This window comes from Gambusia affinis, linkage group LG10, assembly GCF_019740435.1.
Source record: "Gambusia affinis linkage group LG10, SWU_Gaff_1.0, whole genome shotgun sequence".
NCBI classification, from domain to species: domain Eukaryota; kingdom Metazoa; phylum Chordata; class Actinopteri; order Cyprinodontiformes; family Poeciliidae; genus Gambusia; species Gambusia affinis.
Genome location: NC_057877.1, coordinates 11,126,453 through 11,146,749, shown reverse-complemented (window position 1 = coordinate 11,146,749; position 20,297 = coordinate 11,126,453). Strand labels below are relative to the sequence as shown.

The 20,297-nt window shown below is 39.1% G+C and overlaps 1 protein-coding gene across 4 annotated transcripts in view; it reads left to right on the top strand.

The window, feature by feature from the left end:
• The window catches only part of ssbp4 (single stranded DNA binding protein 4), a 104,714-nt gene that overhangs the window by 73,533 nt on the left and 10,884 nt on the right, over window positions 1-20,297 (top strand). For all 4 annotated transcript variants that reach the window (XM_044129335.1, XM_044129337.1, XM_044129334.1 and 1 more), the window contains exons 5-6: window positions 3,940-4,029; window positions 18,845-18,928. In XM_044129335.1, coding sequence (XP_043985270.1) covers window positions 3,940-4,029; window positions 18,845-18,928 — 174 coding nt within the window. The remainder of the gene's footprint in view (window positions 1-3,939; window positions 4,030-18,844; window positions 18,929-20,297) is intronic.

The window sequence follows — 20,297 nt, the reverse complement described above, 5'->3', positions numbered from 1 at the left end:
ATCATGCTGCCCAGACAGTGGAATCAGTTATGCTGATCTAACTTAAAATATTTATTTGAGATAATGTTGAAGTTAGGATCTGACAACATCCCTCTGGTGCCACTGTTATCATGATTCTGATGATGCACAGTGAGTGTTCTGCAGGGGACCGCCTCACCATAAGACAAAAATTATATAAGTTGTCTGAGTTCTTCCTCTTTGCCTCTGCAGGTATAAAAATAGGTTTTGGTACTGATGTGGGTGTTTATTTCTCCATAAATGTCCAGGAAACCAAGCTTTCGTAGTTCATTGTGAATGACTGGTTGCTGTTAAATGGTGACCAAGAAGAATGATGGATTAGAAAATGGAAGCTGGGCAGAGAAAAAGTCTTGTGTGATACGATGCTGTTGTGAAATCACGTCTTGAAACGCGGCTATGATTATTAGCAGACGTGTTTGTGGAGGAGCCGGTGTGTGTGAGGAGGTAGCACTGTGCTGGTATTGTGTCGATGGTTTGTTTGTGTGCAGTAAGAGAGAAAAGAGGGAGATAGCTGTGGCAAACAGGGCAGCTATCAAAAGCCACAGGCAGCTTTAGACTCTGTGTCTTTTCTGTTCCTTTCTTCTTCTTCTCTCTCTCTCTCTCTCTTTCTCTCTCTCCATCTTCTCTCATATTTTTTCTCTTTTTCTTTCTCTTTCTCTCTCACTCCATCCCTCCCTCTCTCTGCTCCCTGGCCATGCTGATGATTGACGGCCTGAGGGTTTTAATGGGCGCTGGAGAGCAGGAGCTGAGGTCGGGGTTGTCATGGCAACTAGGAGAAGGGGCCTTTTGCTGCTGCTTCACCTGCAAACTGTCGAGCAACACACTCACACACACGCACACACGCCTACACACACTGGCCACACGTACCTCCATGCCAGCACCACCTCTTCCATTCACTCTTCCTCCTCTGCCTGAGATCTCTCTTTCTTTGCTCATTTTCATTTCATCCTACTTTTCTTTGTCTTTTCTCTTTGTTACTGCTAATGCTCCCAGAAACATCACAGCTGCTTGACTGTGTATACTCAATGTGTGTCTAATTGAGTTAATATCCAGAATTTAGTCAGTTGTTTTTCAATCTCCTGTAATGGTGATTTGGGGTTTCTTTACCTCTTGATTCTTAGTTTGTTTTGTGCAAAATGGTGAAACTCCACACTTTTAAGAAATAAGTGAAAAGCAAGTTAATTATGACTGAAAGTAAAATTGTCTCTTCTGCTACATGTTAGCATTTCTTATAGGACAACTCTGGGTACAATTGGAGACCCATGGGTCGTTTACATGTTGGGGAATCTGAATAGATTGCTCAAAAACTGTTGACTTGCTGATATGAGTTGCATTTGGCTCATTTAGTATGGATCCAGCTTAACTAAAATCCATGTGGGGCCCACTTACACACAGTGTCTAGGTTAGGAAATTCACAAGATGTACAGTTTATCTTTAGGCCTGAGCTGTAGGTGCTGTGTTGCAGTTCTAATTTCAGTGGATGTGACTTCACAGAAAATCTGTCTATATTCAATGAGTGATAGTAGAAGAAGAATCTTCTGGGGAAATGCATTCCCAATTTAAAACTCAGTAAGTTTGACCTGATAAATGTTCCTTTTAGATGTTTTCGAGGTGTTTATAACTAAATATTTCCTTCATAATTATATTTAACTGGACAAATGATTGAAAAAGGAGGTGGACATCTCTCTGTCCAAAAATATGCATTTGATTTGAAACTATGCATATGTACATTCAAAGAGAACAATGGAATCCAAAAGAACTTCAGCTGCCGTAGGTTGGTTGATCAATCAAGTAAAGCAAATAATAAAACAAGAAGAAGATGAAGAATTAAAAAAAACAGATTAAAAAAACATCAATCAATCATAGTTAATTAAGTACTGTAGATAAGCAACAACTGCTGAAAAAGACATGGCTTGAAAAAAACATGGTCATCCTTAAATAATTATGGTCAGAGCTTTCAGTGACCCCACCTAGATCTTGTCTGGTAGCACTGCTAATAACACACACCTAAACTCTGCTGCAAAATAACACTGCCTCTTGTTTGGGTCTTTGTTATAAGGAACGGAGTGATTATGCATTTGACATTGTAATATTCGCTGTTATTTCGTTCAAAAGACACAAGAGATTTCAGAAATTGTTGTAATTCCTCATATGGGATCATCAGACTTTATAAAAGTAGATTTTACATATAAATCTACTTTTGAAAAAGCAGAGTTATCTCCTGTTCCCTTTCACTTTTTACTCTATTAGTTACTCTTGACCTCTACTTCTTCGTGTTTCTCCACTGTGGAGTTCAGAAGGAGCTGAAGGAGTTAACGCCTTGACCTGAGAGTAATACAGTGGCGTCTTTGTTGGACTATTGAACACTCTGCAACCTCTTGTCACCTTTCTAGAGAAATCCCTTTTTTTCTACATCCTCTTCTTCCTCTGATACATGTCTGCTTTATTCATTTTTTTTTTTCATACTGACTATAACATTTTATCCAGAGTCCCACAGAATCCCACCCCCTCACCAGGGTTGTTTGTGTCTGGCCTTATGGCCTTGGGGCCCTCTTACTTAGTGCCTGTGCCGTGCAGGTCAGCCAGGGCACTCTGGATTGTTGCATTGGGAGTGTGTCGAAATCTCGCTGTGGGGCGTTGTTGTTGTTGTTTTTGGTGGTGGTGGTGGTGGGGTTCTGTTTGCATTTTGTGGAAACAAATCTATGACTGATGAAATAGGAATGGTGACACCATTGTAAACATGATTCATGTGAGAATTTTCCTCGTGTTAAAGGTTATGTTTAGGCAACTAAATCTTTGTGATCTGTGCTAGAGTAACAGACTCTGACTGACAGAAGCGTCTTTTACCATCCATGACCATCCATCTTTCCAACCTTCTGAGGGCAACATCAAGGTCTCTCAGAAAATGTAAAGTTTGTATGGAGAGTAATGAAAACAATCAACATAGTTTGCCCTAAACTTGTCTCTCGGGGTAACTTTTTGTTCTTTTTTGACCCCAACAAAATGTGAACGTCAAGCTATGACAGGACTGAATAGCAAAGGTCAGTTTTACCATCTCAAAAGGAAATCAGAGCATCTAGTGTCATGTCGCTTTTATCCCAGCTTAAAATCATTGGAATTGAGAGGAACGATGAAGGAAATAGTGCCAGAAAGTGGTCATTGCATTGAGTATGATGCCACATATTTTAATGCATTCTGCTGGGACTTTAGGTGATAGACCAATGCAAAGTACTTCTTGATTGGGAAAATGAATGAAACAATGCATAAATTTGCAATTTTTGATTCATTTAAATATGAAAAGTGTTGTGTACAGCTGTATTTCCTACATCAAATGTTGTAGTCTTTTGGGGTGAGTCTCTACCAGCTTCATCTACATACTTGGGAGAAGTCCTCAGATTGGATTATTATTATATTAGATTATATTTTCAAGTCTTACTTCAGATTATCTGTTTGATTCAGAACTGAAATTTTATTTACTTTTATACTAATATGTTTTGATCTGAAACATTTCATTGTAGCCCTGGTTGTATGTTTATGGATGTTGTTCTGCTGGAAGGTGAACTTTCACCTCAGTCTTTTGCAGCTGCTGTGACTACAGTGTCTGTCTTCTGGTTTCCTCTGATTTATGCTCTAAGTTACTCAGTTTTAAAAGACAGATTGAACAGTACTTGTCTTGCGGCCTTTATGATATAATGTTTTCAGAGGACCAACTAATAATATTTCAGATCACTTGTCACCAGATTTGGAACTTTGTTTGTTTTCGTGTGCCAGCACAGTTGGACTTTTTCTCACTTTCTAATAATTTAGGCAATTCCAAGAATATCTTAACACCTTCCTTCAGCCACTTTGTGTTGCTCTATTTAACAAGAATACTGAGAAGAAGAGAAAAAAAAAAAAGTATTTTCTGTTGTGTCTTTTCAGAGTGCGGCCGCTGCTCCCAGTCCAGTGATGGGCAACATGCCACCCAATGACGGTATGCCAGGAGGACCCATGCCCCCTGGCTTCTTTCAAGTAAGAATCTGTCCTGAGGTCTCAAACCCTTTACCCGCTGTTCAAATGTTGCTGTTCATCTAACACACACCCCAAACACACCCTTCCCCCTCACTCAGCCTACGTTAAGCCCATCCTTCTGTCTCCTCCTCCTTTTTAGCCTCTTTAGCCACCCTAATCCCTGTCCAGATGTGTTCCCTTCTCTGTCCTGCATATGTCCCATATGTTCTTCGGTTGTCGAGCTGTTAACCCCTGGTCTTCTCGCTGAGCTTTATTTGTCTGTAGAGTTTGCATCAATACAGTTTCCATTTTCAGAATGAACTTGTAGGTATATGTTTGGGAGGAGCACATAAAGCTGTTACTACTCTTGTTTGTTTCACAAATTCTCCAAAATGAGAGCTTTCAGAAGCAGGTGAGATCATTCCTCATCTTTGTTTTATCCCTTTTCCCATTTTCTCCTTTTCAGCCATTAATTAAACTGGTAGCATGGGGTAAGATTTAATGAATTGCTTCATATAGTGCCCATGTTATTTAGAAAAAGGAGGTCTGTAAAACCTGCGCAGAAATTTATCTGAATGAAACCTTTGTGATAACAAGGTGACACACTTCTTCCACTCTCTTGCAAAAGCTTTTGATAAGTGAACTAAAACAAGCCTTTGTCTACTCAAATTCAACCAGCTGTTGTTTAACGACTTGGAGCTGACTGAAAATCTGAAAAAACCTGTCGTTTCAACAATAGTTCCTTTTTTGCATGCCGTAGCTAAAATACAAAGATGTGTGTGAGGTAGAATTCTCCTTACTTTTTGTTGAAGATGTAGTTAAGTATTAAGCTTCTTCCTTTACTAGTCCAGATTGATATAGCTGCCATGTTGTAATTAAAATTAGCACAGTGAAATCGCAGAATTTTCACAAAAATGTCAGAAACTTTTGGATTTCATTTAGCTTTTTCAAACACATTAAAATGTTCCCACACACATTTAAAACATTTGATCTTATTGGACTTTTGTGATTTCTGATTTTTCATTTGTTTAAGCCTTGACACCCTGACGATGTCTCTTTAAGAACTAGAATAAAAGAAGATACAAGTATGGCATTCAAAGTATTTTCTGACCTGAGTGGTCCTTATTTATTTATATTAAAAGTGGAGGCATTTATGTGAGTCACTTTCAAAGAGTTTAATATTTCAAAACAAAGACTGAAATATATGAAGTTTACATTTTAAACTGGCATAAGCATCTTCTATTAGCAAGTAACGCGTCTAACATGGCTGGCAGAGCCAAAACCGCACATTCTGAGTGTATTCTTAGAAAATGTAGATCCCTAAGGGTGAGATTTAGTGCCTAAAAGTCTGCCAAAGTTTCTGAATCCAATCTGCTCCATGACGAGCTTAATGGGATAAAAACAGAGAAACCTGGCAAAGCTCGTTCAGCCTTCCCGTTATCCATTGAAAGTCATGCTCTCTCTCACTGCTTAAATGGAACAACAGTTCTCAACAATTTTCCTTTCTATATGGCTGCTTGCATCTCTGTGCTTCATCGAGCTTCAATTTAAACAACTGATAGCGAAACTGGCAAACTATGAGTCTTTTTTTTTTCTGTTACTGTGTCCACTCAGAAGAGTGTTACTGTAAGCAAGAGCTGATATCACTAATTATGGTGCATTCGCTGGTCACAAAGAGACTGGGTATTTGAGTTTTTAGCTGCCCAGTCACCAGTCATGCCACATCAAACTGAAAACCAGCTGATCCCAGTCACCAGCCGATTTCTCAGTTCCTCTTTTTATGTGTTTGGCCTCGACGTGTTGCACAAATTTCCCCTTACTTAGTTTAATGTTTGTGAGACAATAAAAGCTTTTGTCTTTTTTTTCTTTTTGTGGATTAGCAGCTCATTTTGCCTTGCACAGCCTTGTGCAAGGCAAAATGTGTGCTGCACGCACACATTTTGCACACACAAATTGTGTGTGTGTGTGGGCGTGCGCTTGTGCGTGTGAGAATGTTAATGATGTATGAGTTGTGAGCAGGACACCGAGAAAGCTATCTGATGGTGTTGCGTGAGTGACATTGCTTTCCAAAAATAGACGCTGTGCGCATGGCAGACAGACAGATAGACGGGCAGGGAGAGTGGGCAGAAGGGTACAAGGAGAAGAGAGAGGGAATGAAAGGATGAATGGATATATTTACTTCCCTTCCTAATCTCTCCCTCTATCTGCTCAGCTTGGTTATCATATTCTAGGGTGGGGGGGCGGGGGGAAACAAGAAATTGAAGTGTAAATGGCAAAGATAAAGTGTTCTTTGAAAACATCCATAAAGCGTGCAGTATATCAGTGTCTTGTTCACATTACATCATTTTCCTTGAGCATTACACCTTGCTCTCTGCTCCGACGGTCATTCCCTAGCGGACAAATGGCTGCGGACCAATCTGAAAGTGCAGCCTAGTGAGTTTTCTGCAGCACATTCATTCATTCAAATGAAGGGGGAAGCAGATTCTTCCCTCCCACATATTGTGGAGGTTTTCCTCACACTCCCATCGCTCCTCCTCAGCCACTCTGCAGATACAGCCGCTTGACTGTCGATCTAGAATTGTGAATGGATTATATGCCGTAAACTGAATTTCCTGCTGCTTTAGTCATTTCTTAGCTGAACTCGGGGTCAGTTTTCCTCTCCCTCTCCCCCGCCTCTTTCTCTCTATATATGTCTGCCATCCTTCTCCATGACATTTCCACACTCCTTCTATTCCTCCTTGTCTTTGAATTTTTTTATTTATTTTTTCTCAAGCTGCCTCAGGGACGTGTGCAAACTCACCAGCATCTGTGGTTGTGCTGCTCATGTATGATCTGTCCATGTGTGCATGTTGCAAATATTTGTTGGACTGATGCGATAATTAGCATAGATGAGCCTAACTCTGTTACCGGCTTTAATCCTGTGTGAAACAAGGGCCAAAGACAGCTCTGATTGGGCCCGATCACTAGTTTCTACCCATAAACACAAACAATTACAGGATTCCTATGCATTCAGGAAAATTATAGAATTTAAGTGTTTTCCTGATCTGATGTGGTATAGAAATAAAGTAGGGCATAGAAAAATATTAGTTTTTTTGTTTATTTTTGTTAGTGTTATTTTATCCCCCAACTTACAGATTCTATTCATCAACCCATCCAAGAAATTGCATAAAAACTGTATTTAGAACTCTGAAAGTTTAAAACTGGGCAAAATACAGAACACCCTCATTTGAAACCCTGCATTTAATTTGCAACAATTGTGTTTGACTTGATTTCAATTCCAAGAGCCAGTTTTCAATGGCTCTTTGAAATCAGTTATGACCAATATTCATAACTCTGCTGTACACATGCCCAGCTGATTTAGTCCACCTCATCTCATCAGACATATTTCTTCTGTTTTGGTTGCATGACCATGGTCGGTTAATTCCACTTTATTGACTCAGGAATGAGTTTCAACCCATATGTGGATTTGAAACTTACTAAGTACAACTTCAGAAACCAAATTTGAACACCCTGTAGCCTGACCAACGAATATTGAAGAATAATACTATCATGTACAACTTGTTATATTGTAGATTACTCAGGGCTTAAGATGAAGCTAAAAGTAGTCTTGGTTAAGAAAGGAAAACTGAGAAATTAATAGCAAAGAATACATGCTGTATAAGTTGTACATTAAGACTGCCTTCCTCAATTGTCAATGTCCAGTCCTGAGGCATCATGGCCCTCAGGGGAAGACCATGATGCCTCAGAAATCAGAAATCACAGATGACAGGATGCCTGTCATCTGCAAAGCTTCTAAAGAAAAAGTGCAGATGACAGGAGATTATGAGAAGTTGATGGATGACAAAGTTAATGAAAGTCGTGACAGCAAAAAGTAGCAGAGGGCAGTCAGGTCTTAAGTCTTAAAAAAAGAAAAGCTAAGCTGTGCTTTCCACATATAGACTTCTGTGCAAAAGTCCTGAATTGCCTCTTTATTTGTTTATCCTTTCCTACTAAGGAAGAACTTCGGTTTTGTTTCAATTTCTCATTTTTGCAGCAATATGAGTGAAATATGAAAGGCTGCTGTTTAAATCATCTTATATACAGTTGAAACCAAATATTTACATACACTGTATAAAAAACACATAGGTTCATTTTCTCTGGCTGACTAACTCTTCCCTGCTTTTGGTGAGTTGGGATTTCTGAAATAATTGCCAGAATAATGGTAATTACTTTCCTCAAGTCACAAGTTTCCATCTGAACTATTTGAAAGTCCAAATGATGATGTCATGTCTTTGTAAGGCTCTGATTGGATGATTCACAACTTTTGCATTAAGTAGAGACACACAAGTTGATGTGTTTTTTGGTGTGAAGTTGTTGGGAAATTCAGGAAGAGAATTCTGGCACAATTAGGCACATATGGGTCCAAATTAGTCACAAACTGGCTAAAAGTGAGTAAAATCAGTGTTTTAAAGTGGCCATCATAATGCCCTGTTCTCAGTTTTATAGAAAGTTTGTGGGCAGAGATTGTAATAAAGCAACCTTGAAACCTGACTCAGTTACACGAGTTGTGTCAGGAGGAATGGACCAAAGATCCAGCAAGCTATTGTGAGAAGCTTGATAAAGGAAACCCAAAACACTTGATATGAGTCACACTGTTCAAAAGGCAATTCTAGGTAATTATCAGACAAACTTCTGAATTTGAAGGAAGTAATACAGAATTATTTATGTGAGCGGGTCTTCTCATATCTTTTGCCACATTTTGCTTATTTTAGGAACTTGTGCTCTCATGAATGTACATTTTGTAAAATGGCCCCTCAAGTTCAAAGGTTAAACCTGAAGAATTACTGTTCAACACCCCTTAAAGAGTCTGGCTGCTTCAAAACGAGTTATAAGAAATGAGGGGTCATTTATAACTTTTGCATTAAAAGTCGTATTGCAGTTAAAGTTTCCTATTTTTCCTAAACATATTCAATGTGCGACATCCCAAGGAGTTATCTAAATTATGTTTTAAATGAAGCCTGTAAACCTTTTGGAGCAAGGTGAAGCTACCAACTATTTAAACCACAGCAGCCTAAGATTAGGACCAAATCATTAAAGGCAAATACTAAATCACAGTTATAGTTAAATCCATTGTTGCAGCTCTGCTGGAGAACTCTTTGTTTAGAACCTGGATATTTTCTGAACTTTAAACTTCAGTATATTGGAATGTAACCAGCTCTCTAAAACTGAATTCAGATGCCTCTTTTGTACTTCGACTGAAGGAGCGCTTGGAGTCAAAGTTTTAAAAAAAAGACACATGAAGATAAGAATTCATTGGCATGTCTTCTCACTTCTGCCTGAAATAAAGCCAACAAGAAGAGGCTCCATCTTTTACTCTTATCATCTGTGCTTATCCTTGAGACGACAGCAACAAAAATGATATCTAATGATTCTCTGGATGACAGTCCTAAAAATAAAAATACCCCTGCTCCATCAGAAGTTTCCCTCGTTCGCTGTTTGTTGTTGCTTCTCCAGCAGTAGCTCAGAACTGCTGATAAGTCACTGCAGTTAAACAGTGTTTTGACTGTAGCCTCTGTCTCCCACTGTGCATGTGTCATCTCTATCAGCACACTGTGTCCGACGCACTTGGGTTTATCAGTTTGGAGACAGGTGTAGGAAATCTCGCCAAGCACACCCAGATGCACACCGCCACATGAGCCGGTGAAACTGTAGGTGCTCTGAGCGATCTGAAAGAAGATCACTGTTTTATTACAATTTTTAATAACTGAGTGGGCCAAGGCACATTAAGGGAAAGCAACATTTAGCTGTGTGTATTTATTGCCCGTTACTTTGTGCACTTCCTTGGTCTAATCTTACATGAATTTTCCATTTTCAGTCATTAAAATATGGATCACGTTTTTACCATTGGTAAAAGACTTTATCATGTTTATAAACAGCTAAACCCGACATTATTCTTACCCATGGCAGATTTAGTTTTAAAGTTAAATAGTTAACTTTAAATTTTTAACTTAAACGTTGAAAATTTAAAGTTAATTAAAACTTTACATCTGAAAGTCAGCCAACTTTAAAGGAGCTAAAGATTTGGGTGATGGCAAGGAGGCCTTCCAAGCTGAAAGACCCGTAGTTCATCACCAAATACAAATCATCAAACTACAATTAAAATCATGGAAAAAGCTGGTAGGCAATGGAAATACCAGCAAATATTTCCCCATTATATACCAATAGGTATATAGTCTTATAACATTTGTATTATTATTATTTTTTGCTTTTCATGCTAAATCATCGCCCAACAACCTCAGGCAGAAGCTTTTATTTTACTGTGCAACCTGTGAGTGCCCTCTATCGGACAAAAAATTAATAGCTGAATTGATCAGTAATTGATGTTGGAAGGTCGCCGGTTTGAGCTACTTCAAGCATTTTGCACGCTGGACTTGTAAATCTTCTTCAGTGCAGACAGAGCATCTGAATACCAAAGCATAAAGTGAATCATTAGTCCTACATTTGTGTAGCACTTTCATTAATTCCATACCAATGGAATAACCAAAATAATCTAATAGCTGGAGACCAAATTAATAATTACTTGAGACCCTTTGCTTTAGCAGGGGGGCTCAAGTCCAGTCCTAAGAGGCTCACATCTTGCAACTTTTAAATTAATATCTTGCTTCAATCCACTTGAGTCAAATATTTAGGTCATTAGCAGAACACTACAAAAGTTGATTACATGCTGAGCAATTGTATTGGATCAGGGTCTAAAAGTTGCAGAATATCAGTCCCTAAGGACTGGAGTCTGGGATACCTGGACTACAATATCAAAGTTAGGTGGTAAAAAGGCAACATAGTTTAGTAAATCTACACATTTTTGAAAGACCAGAGAAATTTAAGAAAGATATGCTCGAATGTGATGGGCGGATAAGGCTTTCTGTGGTCTGTTTTAAAGTCAGGAAATTGAACTCATGTAGCTGATTGTGGAAATATTAAACAGCCTTAACCTCACAAATGAATAGTCTTAGGAGAAATCTCAGCTACTTAACACAGAAAGGAGCTGCACATTCTTGTGGTCTGCAGATTTACAGGCCTCATACGTTTGCCTGTAAACTTCAGTGCAGTGTTGCAGGGTGCATCTGCAGTATGCACCCTGTCCAGGTAGACTCCTCTGGAAATAAGGATATCAATAATATTATTAATAATAATAAGATATTAGTAAAAGTGTAGCTGAGATAAAGGCAGAGATATTATTACAAATCTAAGGGAGTGAAGAGTTTCTCAGCTGATTTACAAGATCTAAACTCAATTAAGACTTGGGATCTTCAGTTTGTTGGTGTCACATATGTTCATGTGTTCTTAAGAGTCCAATCTACCAGTGAAATGTATTCCGTTTCTCTCTCGCTCCTGTTTGTCTAAAAATAAAGCTCATTAACCAAAGAAAAAAAATCTGTCCTAATGAGCTGTATTTCAATCCAGATTTTAAATATTCTGGCCCTTGAAAACATAAACAGGTTTGTGAATGAAGCGACTTCCTCGAGAATTTGGCTACATTGAAATATCGTTTATGCAAGCACAGAAAATCAAAGTGATGCAAATTAGCTGGCAGAGACGAGATTGCTACCCCTACATCATGATGCAAGTCTGCTTAATGACAAATGACGTCACCTATAAACGTTTACCTTTTTTGGACATTTCTCTAATTAAAAAGAAGTGATTGATGAACGTCAAATAGTTCATGATGAAGCTCTAACTTTAACTTTAATTTTTAAAAGAAATTAATAACATACAACAGTTTGTGAATGGTGAATTAACGCAAAACACAACATTGGATATTTTCTTCTCATATCTTGCATTTGGAGGTTGATAATCCTACAAGTGTGAAATGCAAACAATGGATGACCGTCTGCGTAGAATCTTGTTTTTACTGCCACAAAACACGTTTGGCATGGCTGAATGCAGAGTTTTTGTATGACAGCATTGCCACATTTATTTGATATTGAAAGCAAACACAATCTTCAACAAACCATAGAACCATTTGCATAAAACCTCTTGTTGTGTAAAGATTTTTTGTTTAAATATATATAAGGGTAAATGTGAACTGTTTGGTTTATCAGTGTTTGTTGTGGTCCAGCTCCAGAATCAATTAATTAGTCAACTCCAGTGTGAATACAGCTTAACACCTCTGCAGAGTAGTGCTTATATAAATCATTTGGTGTCATCCTAACATGTTTAAATGTCTGTCACTATTGCATGTCTCTCCTCGGGGATAAAGCTCCCTCCTCCTATACCGGCGGGATGGCGTATTCCTGCCTGTGGTATATTCCATGAGCAAAGCTGGAGAGCTAAAGCTACCACCGCTGCTCTCTCTGGAATGTTAGCAAGGAATGACAATGAGAGTGCATTCAGTGTGCGTGTGTGTGCGTGGTTGTGCGCGCGTGTGCGCGCGTGTGGTGCTGTTCCTCCTGGCTTTGTTTGTTGTGTTCAATGATGCAGGCTGCTTTGTGCTCTCTGTCTGCATGTGTGCGTGTGTTTCGGTGTGTGTGGGAGAGCTGTGGTTTGACGGCAGCTACACACTGCCCTCTAGTGTTCGCTGCTTTTAACGGAAAGGGAAAGAAACTGATATTTCTCTATCTCTTCCTCTCTCTCTCTCTGTTAGTGGTCCATCAGGGGCAGCGGTGTGGGTCTTCCTTAAGCCGAAATGAGTGGTGGGGAGGCGAGGGGGGCTTGTGTTGATGGGTTTGTGGTGCTGTGCCAAGCTGTTATCTCCTTAGCCGGGTAGAAAATGATTTTATTAATTGCTTCATTTAACGCTCCCCGTGTCCCCCCTCCTTCTTCCGCTCTCTCCCGCAAACACAAATAACATCACACAAGGGCTCGCATTCTTACACATACGCACGCATGAGGAAAAACTACTTTTAAAAGTGGCCCCGCGCACACCTCTGTGATGGCTGAAATGTTCTTTCTCGGCGAGTCTCTGTGGGGACCTGTGGAGGGAACAGTGGGGCTGTAAAAGCCATATGCTGGCCCATTCAGATGTAATGGCAGGAAAACCTGGGGAGGCTCAGCCAAAGGAGCCGCTCTCCATTATGGCACATCATAACATACACAGATCTGTGCATGTTCGGATTTGTTCCAATCAGAGAAAACGTGTAGCGTTTGAGTTGGACAGCATTCAGTTTTATGTGTATGATTTTTCAGTGGATACAGTTGTGGATGATGACACTAACATGCATTGCTTTTTAGACTTTTAGACTAGAAGAATCTGTTTTTTATTAAGCTTTTCAGTCATATTTCTTGTTTGTTGCTAATTTGTCAATTATAAAATAAGTGTCTGAACAGTTGGACTGCAAGTGGCCAAAATTCATACCAGCTTAATTTTGTATAAGAACTGCTCTGTTTCTGACTGCAAACCCCCCCAAAAAACACAAATGGTACTCAAGAGTTTTGATTAGTTACTTATTGCCTCGTGTGATGTTACCAGAGGCCCATTTGCTTGGAGGCTTGTTTTGAGAGGCTAGATCTGAAATTGTGTGAACATTGACTTACAAAAATAAAAAGCAAACCGCATTGTTGTAGAGGTGATCAAATATGTCCAAAATAAGTTTTATTGCCTTGCTTTGACTTGCTGGCAGCTTAAAATGTGGTGAGTTTAGGCTTAGGTCAAAGTTCATAGCAAGCATTGGGTCGAGCCATTCTGTGCTTATGTTTAATGTCAGGGATGAGCAAAGCCACGGCGACATCCAACTAAGTGACTAAAACTCAGCTGTGCATCTGTGCTTGTGTGCAAAGGAGAACCAGACTGCCGCAGCTGGGTCAGTGCAGTCGACGGACCCCCGCGGGGCCGCCTTGTTAGACACACACACACACATACAGCCTGGCTTGGCAACAACAATAACCTCTGAGGTCAGTCGGAGCCAGCGCTGCATTAGCCTCAGTGTGAACCTGCTGAGAGACAGAGAGAGCCAGTACAGCTGGTGTTAACCACCCAAAACACACACACACGCACACACGCACGCCCACAGAGAGCAGCAGAAAACACTGGCTCTGATACAAATGTCAGAACTGTGCCAACACATCCAGAATATGCTGTATGTACAACTAAGTAAACATTTCCAGAGCGTCAAATAAATAATTGACAAGCCGCACATTGTGTGGCTTGTTACGAAGTGGCTTTAGTGACGACTTGACTGCTTCTCAGATAAGCCTCTCTCACAGCAAGGAGATAAACAGAATTAATGCATAAAGAAAAGTGTTTTTTGAAGGATAGGAAGCACCTCTCTCAGCAGCCGCGCATCCGATCTCAACACTGGCGTCGCTTTGAGACGAGCGTGGCGAGATGTCGCTTGTTTAAGGCTGTCAGTCAGTCATCCGCGTTTAGTTTCCCGCTGTAGCGTCAACCGCAGGTTCTCCCATCCATGCCACCATGGCTCTCACTTTGGGTGGGAGGCATCATGGGCGGGCTAGGAAAGTGAGAGGAGTAATGCATAACTACGCCTCATGTCATACAAAAAAAAAAAAATAATTAGCTTCTCTACATAAAACAGAAGTAAGTACAATTTACTGAGAGATGCATTTGGGTTACATCGTCAGCAGCTCTGAAGTTATGCTAAAAAAAATCAACAAGGACCTTGACTTATGTATTTTAATCTACCTGTAAAAAGGCAAATCATTATCTGACTGCCAGAAATGATCTTTCACTACAAACCCAACACACTGCCTCAGAGGGTGTAAGATATCCTACACTAGAACATTAACACTCCATCCATCCGTCTGTTCGTCCGTCCATCCATATACTTATGTATTTATAGCATAAAAAGGAGTAAAAACTGTATTAAGAGATTTTGAGACTGGACAAAAAACAGACAGGGTTTACCTCAGTGTATTATAAGCCTGGCGGACCACCAGGTTTTACTTGTGCCCCCACCAGGCTAAGCATTGCTTACTTTTTCAAGTCTTTTTTTTTTATGTTTGCATTTTTAAGACCTTATAGATGGCATTCAGATATTAATCTTCCAATCTCTCAATAACACATAATTATCAAGTGATATTTTCAAATTTCCTGTCAACTTTAAACACTTTTTAACTCAAAAACACAATGGGCCGCTGGTAGAATGACTGCGCTGGTACCCAACTATAGGGCTTAGTAAGTTTTCTGAGGGGAACCTTGACAGAATGTACTCATTTGAAACCCCGGCATTTAATTTGCTACAATTGTGTTTGACTTGTCTTTAATATAAAATGCCATTATTCTGACTCATTTTCATAACTCTGCTAGGCCAGTTTGTTTAGTCCCTTCACCTCCTCAAACATCTTTCTTCTGTTTTGTTCCGGTTCATTGACTCAGAGACAGGAATGAGTCTTTGCTGATCTGTATAATTGAAATGTATCAATTACAACTTCAGAAAACAAACTTGATCACCCTGTAGCCTGTTGGACGATATATCATAGAATAATACAATCATTCACAGCTTCTCATATCATACGTGTAGGGTTTAAGGAAAAGCTAAAAAGTGGCCTTCATATTGGAAGGAAAACAGAGGAAAAGCAAAGAATGCATCCATTAATACTTTTCGTTATTCTTTTAGATAAACTCATTGCATAAAGCACACTCAGCATTGAGAAGAAAAACATCTTGATAGTCCTTCAAAAAGGAATAGTAAGGGTCCTTTTAACCCCTCCCCATTGCACTTATGGTCAAACCTGTATGTTACCTTAAAGCAGAGGATAAAACGCACTCTGGTTCTGCATCACTTTATTCAGTAGTTTTTTTTTTGTTAGACTTTGTACAAAAAAATCCAGTCAGTCTACAAAGTGGGAGCTGTTTTTTTATAGTATTGTGTCTTCAGTGCAGTGTTGCAGAATGATTTGACCCATTTCCCTCTATTTATTTCCTCTGTTATGTTTGGATTGAAATGCGTTTCTTTATCAAACGAAGCTGACTCACCAAAGTAGTCTTAGTTTGGCACCAGATTCTGTGTCTGGACAAATATTAAACCTGCTTGGATCAAATGTACCTTAAGGTGAAATTGGCAAAATAACTTTGTGTTAGAAAAGGCATTGAATTATCCTTTAGCCACATTAATGCAACTGAACACTGATTACAGCATTCCCCATGAATTGATCTGACCTCATACTGGCTATTAATAATTCCTGTACATCAGAATTACAGTGGTCCTTTGTAAATGTCAGTGACAAATCTTATTATGCACACTCCCTGTTGGGCTAATAGGTTAGATATGATAGTTGTCTGGTAATTATAGGCTACATATGTAAATTGGACATGCAGTGACTGTGGGGCAGAAACAAAATCACAGCTATTGAGCTAATTTTACTGGACGAATCATTCCCAAAATAACTGAATTAATACTTCTGTTAATGTGTGTCATCTTAAAATGGGCTGAAACTTGGGATTATAAATATTTAGATAATAAAATTAAGTAGAAGGAGAAATAATTCCTACATCTTATTAGCATAGCTGACTGATAATAAGTTCCAGGACTCTCTATGTGTTTAGTTTATTGAGTGTGCTTTCTTAGTTTCTTATGTTATATTCTGTAAATACATTTTATTTAGCTTCCTTGTTTTCCTTTCAGTCAAACTTAAATCTACTTCCAAACCTATGTTTAGTTTCTGATTATCGCACATGTTCTGCCTCCAGTTGCATTACATTTACCTTGTTGGATCTGGGAATGATGTCACTTCAGTCTAAATTATTTCCCAGCTGCACGTCTGAAAAGCTGTGGGAACCATTCTGCGGCTTTTATGTATTCATACGCTGGAGCAACATGTTCCCTAACAAAAGTTACACAGTATTATTTCGCATGTGATTGATGTAATGAGATACAGATTGTTAAAAGTTGAAAATAAGCTGTAGTTTATTTCTACAGCTACCTTCACTTTGATTTGTTTGGCAGCCATGTTGCCTATTAAAGTTGTACTTTTTTTTAAGTTCTTAGTTTCTGAATCATAGTTCTTCTGAGCATTTTTTTAGTTTTTTTTTTTTTCTTGGAGCTTTATTCAAACATCATGTTACTACTTTCCATAGTCTCTGTTTTCTACTGTCCTTTTCTCAGCTTGCTACGAGTTATGCTGCTTTTTGCAACTCATGTAAGAAACACTTGTGTTTTACCACATGTATTAATTATTATAAGTTTGCATGTACCGTATATCTGGTCTTAACCTTTTCCTTTTATTTTTGATATGGAAAAAGCAAATATGCCTTCTGCCAATTTTAGAGTTCTGTATACATTTTCTAGTTTTTATCAGGTTTAATTAGATTTAAATCCAATCACAGGTGTACAACTCTACACAACAGATTCCACCATGATTCCAATTATTACATAAAGAGGACGCCAAAATGAAAAGTACAATTGTGACTATTTAAATCGTTGAGATGCTTTGGATCTAACCTACATCCGATGTGAGCCAAACCAAAAACTGCAGTCTCTTACTGTTGTGATAGGCAATGAAGCACTGATTTATGAATTGGTGGAACAATTGTGACTCAATTGTCTGGTCACTGCAGTTGGCCTGTTTTGCAGCTGACATTTTGTCTTGATATAGTGGGACAAACACAGTATGAATAATGAGGGTTGCATTTGTCTCAGGGGAAATTCTGCTTCTGCACACGTCGTACCGAACAACAGAAGGTCCTAAAGCTTAATACAGCTTTTGTTGTTTTAAGATTTCTGTTGGTATCTTTGTGTAAATAATATCCCCTGTGTTGAATGTTTGTGTCCCTGCAAACATATAGTCTTATTAAGTTTCAAAAGCCTCTAAATAGCAGTTAAAAAAAACGATGTCTCTGCTCACTTTGACTGTATTGGATTTCAGACAAATATATAACACTGAAATGTTGTTCTATGAACTTGTTTTACGCCATTCAATGTAGTTCTCACATAGTGAGAATCCAAATGGGTTTTTTTTTAACAGTAAATCATCCTGAACATACCTGAAGTCCCTTGCAAAAGTATTCAGTGCAAAAGTGACCACACCTCCTAAGCTTTTTCACATGTTGTGACTTTAAAACCAAAAACTTTAATGTTTTCTTTTTTTATTTTTATTTATTTTTTTTCATTTTAGGCAATAGATCAACCCAAAGTGGTGCACAATTGTAAAGAATAAGATATTTATATTGTCATTATTTATACAAAATTTGCCTGCATTTGTATTCACCATATTTTACTGTAATTTCCCCAAATAACATCCTGTGCAACCACTTCTGAAGGAACCTACTTTGTGAAGAGAATCAATTTTGGTATAATTTTAGTATAAATCCAGCTGTTCTGTGAGGACATTTGAGATTTGATAGAGAACATTATTTATTTAACACCATAATGAAGACCAAGAAACACAGCAAAACATTTAGGAATAATTTTGCTGACAAGTTTAAACCGGAGTTAGGATATAAAACAAAACCCTAAGCGACCCACAGAGAAATCTGTGAGAGGATGTAAACAAAGGGTTGGATCGGATCAAAGTCAACGCATGTATTGGAATGTACTAGTAAAATTATGAAATTAAACTCTGGGACTGAAAATGTGCTGCTCGTGAATGCTCGTCATCCATTCTGATTGAGCTTCAACTATTTTGTGATAAAGAAAAGGAAAAATGTAGGTGTGTAGATGTGTAAAGCTGTTAGACACATACACCAAAAGATGTTCAAACAAAAGCTCCATAGAGGAACATGGAAGCATCCCATTCCCAATACAATCAATTAGTTTGTGGTTGTTACATGTCATAAGATGAAAAAGTCTAAGGAACATAAAGGCTTTTTTGAGCCACAGCATTAGCAGATTTCTCCAAAAACTGAAAATTACCTACATCTCTCATGTCACAATTTATTTACATATTTATTCATCATCTTTTCCAGGGTCCTCCAGGATCTCAGCCTTCTCCTCACACACAGCCCCCACCACACAACCCCAGCAATCCCATGATGGGACCCCATGGACAGGTAAGACGACTTCCCTCCACTTTCCTCTCGGTTGTGTCTGTGTACAGTCACTCATTCACTCAGTTATGGTAACACTAAAGAAGAAACGGCTCCCAGGTCCCTCGGTGTGCAGGCAGCCAGGGACAGGCGGCATCCAGGATGGCGGACTAGATGAATAATTTAGCTGTGTTGGCCTGGCTGTGAGGAGCGGAGGTGCATCTGGAGGGCCTCCTCTCTCTCTCTCTCAGCCCAGCACTCACCATCCCATAGTCCATCAATAGAGCATTAATATTGCAGCATGGCCTGACACTGTGCAGCTCTCCGTGTGCAAACCCACAACAATGCAGGAGGAGGGAGGAAAAGGAAAAGAGGAAGTGGCAGAGCAAAGAGTAAGGAAACAGTAGTAAGTCAGTCCACCGCCTCCAGCGTTGAGTGTAATTACATAAGCTGTCCTCTGCTTGCCCCAAACGCACACAGTGACACAGAAAACGCAGTTCCCCCTTAAACACAAATTTTGCTTATCTGCATTTTGTGATTGTGAACACATCTGTCTTCCAGTCTGTGTTCAAATCTCCATGTTTCCCCAGGTTGGGTTTTGTTTACAACTATTTCCCCTCACTTGACACTGAAAGATAGCCCCTCTGGATGTAGATGCAGCAATGTACTCTCATAGGTAATAGTGCTAACCGTCTGCCTGTAATGCTTTACATTATTCACTAGTTCAGTAGCACTGGTTCTGTACGTGTGTCCCCACCGGACTGTTCTTGTCCCCGCTCTGCTGAAACGTCCAGGTTTGTGTCTGACCACGCTCAGACTACGGTTTCAGAATCACTGTATCTCTGCTCTCTGATTTGCAGGAGATGGAAGTTTAAATTAAACTCAGTGTTTTATCTGCCTGAATTTGTACAATCTCCTCTTGCCTGTGCATCTTCACTTTCTCTGCTGCACTTCCCTGCCTTCACATCGTTCTGTTTACGCTGTCCGATTCATCCTCCTCTACCTTTATTCTGATGGCTTTCACCACCTGAGGTCTTACTTTCCAAGACACGACAGGATTCTCATTTTTAAGAATTGTAGCAAAACAAAACACAGCACTGTCCAGCACAATAGCTCCCCCTGCTGACCAGCAGAGAAATCACCTCCAGAGTGAGCAGCTTAAAACAGGCTTTCTAATTGTTTCTGACCCCTAAACACCTCGACTTGGACTGTAATGATCAATTTATATCTGTTTTACATTAAATAATTTAGCAGATTTGCACAGGAAAGAGAAAGTATAGTGTAGAAGCCTATTTGAAATAATTATTCATACTATAGCGATTTTATTTCTAGAATTAATGAACTGCTGATATTTTAAAATGACTTAAAAAGCCAAACATTTATTTTTGAGTAA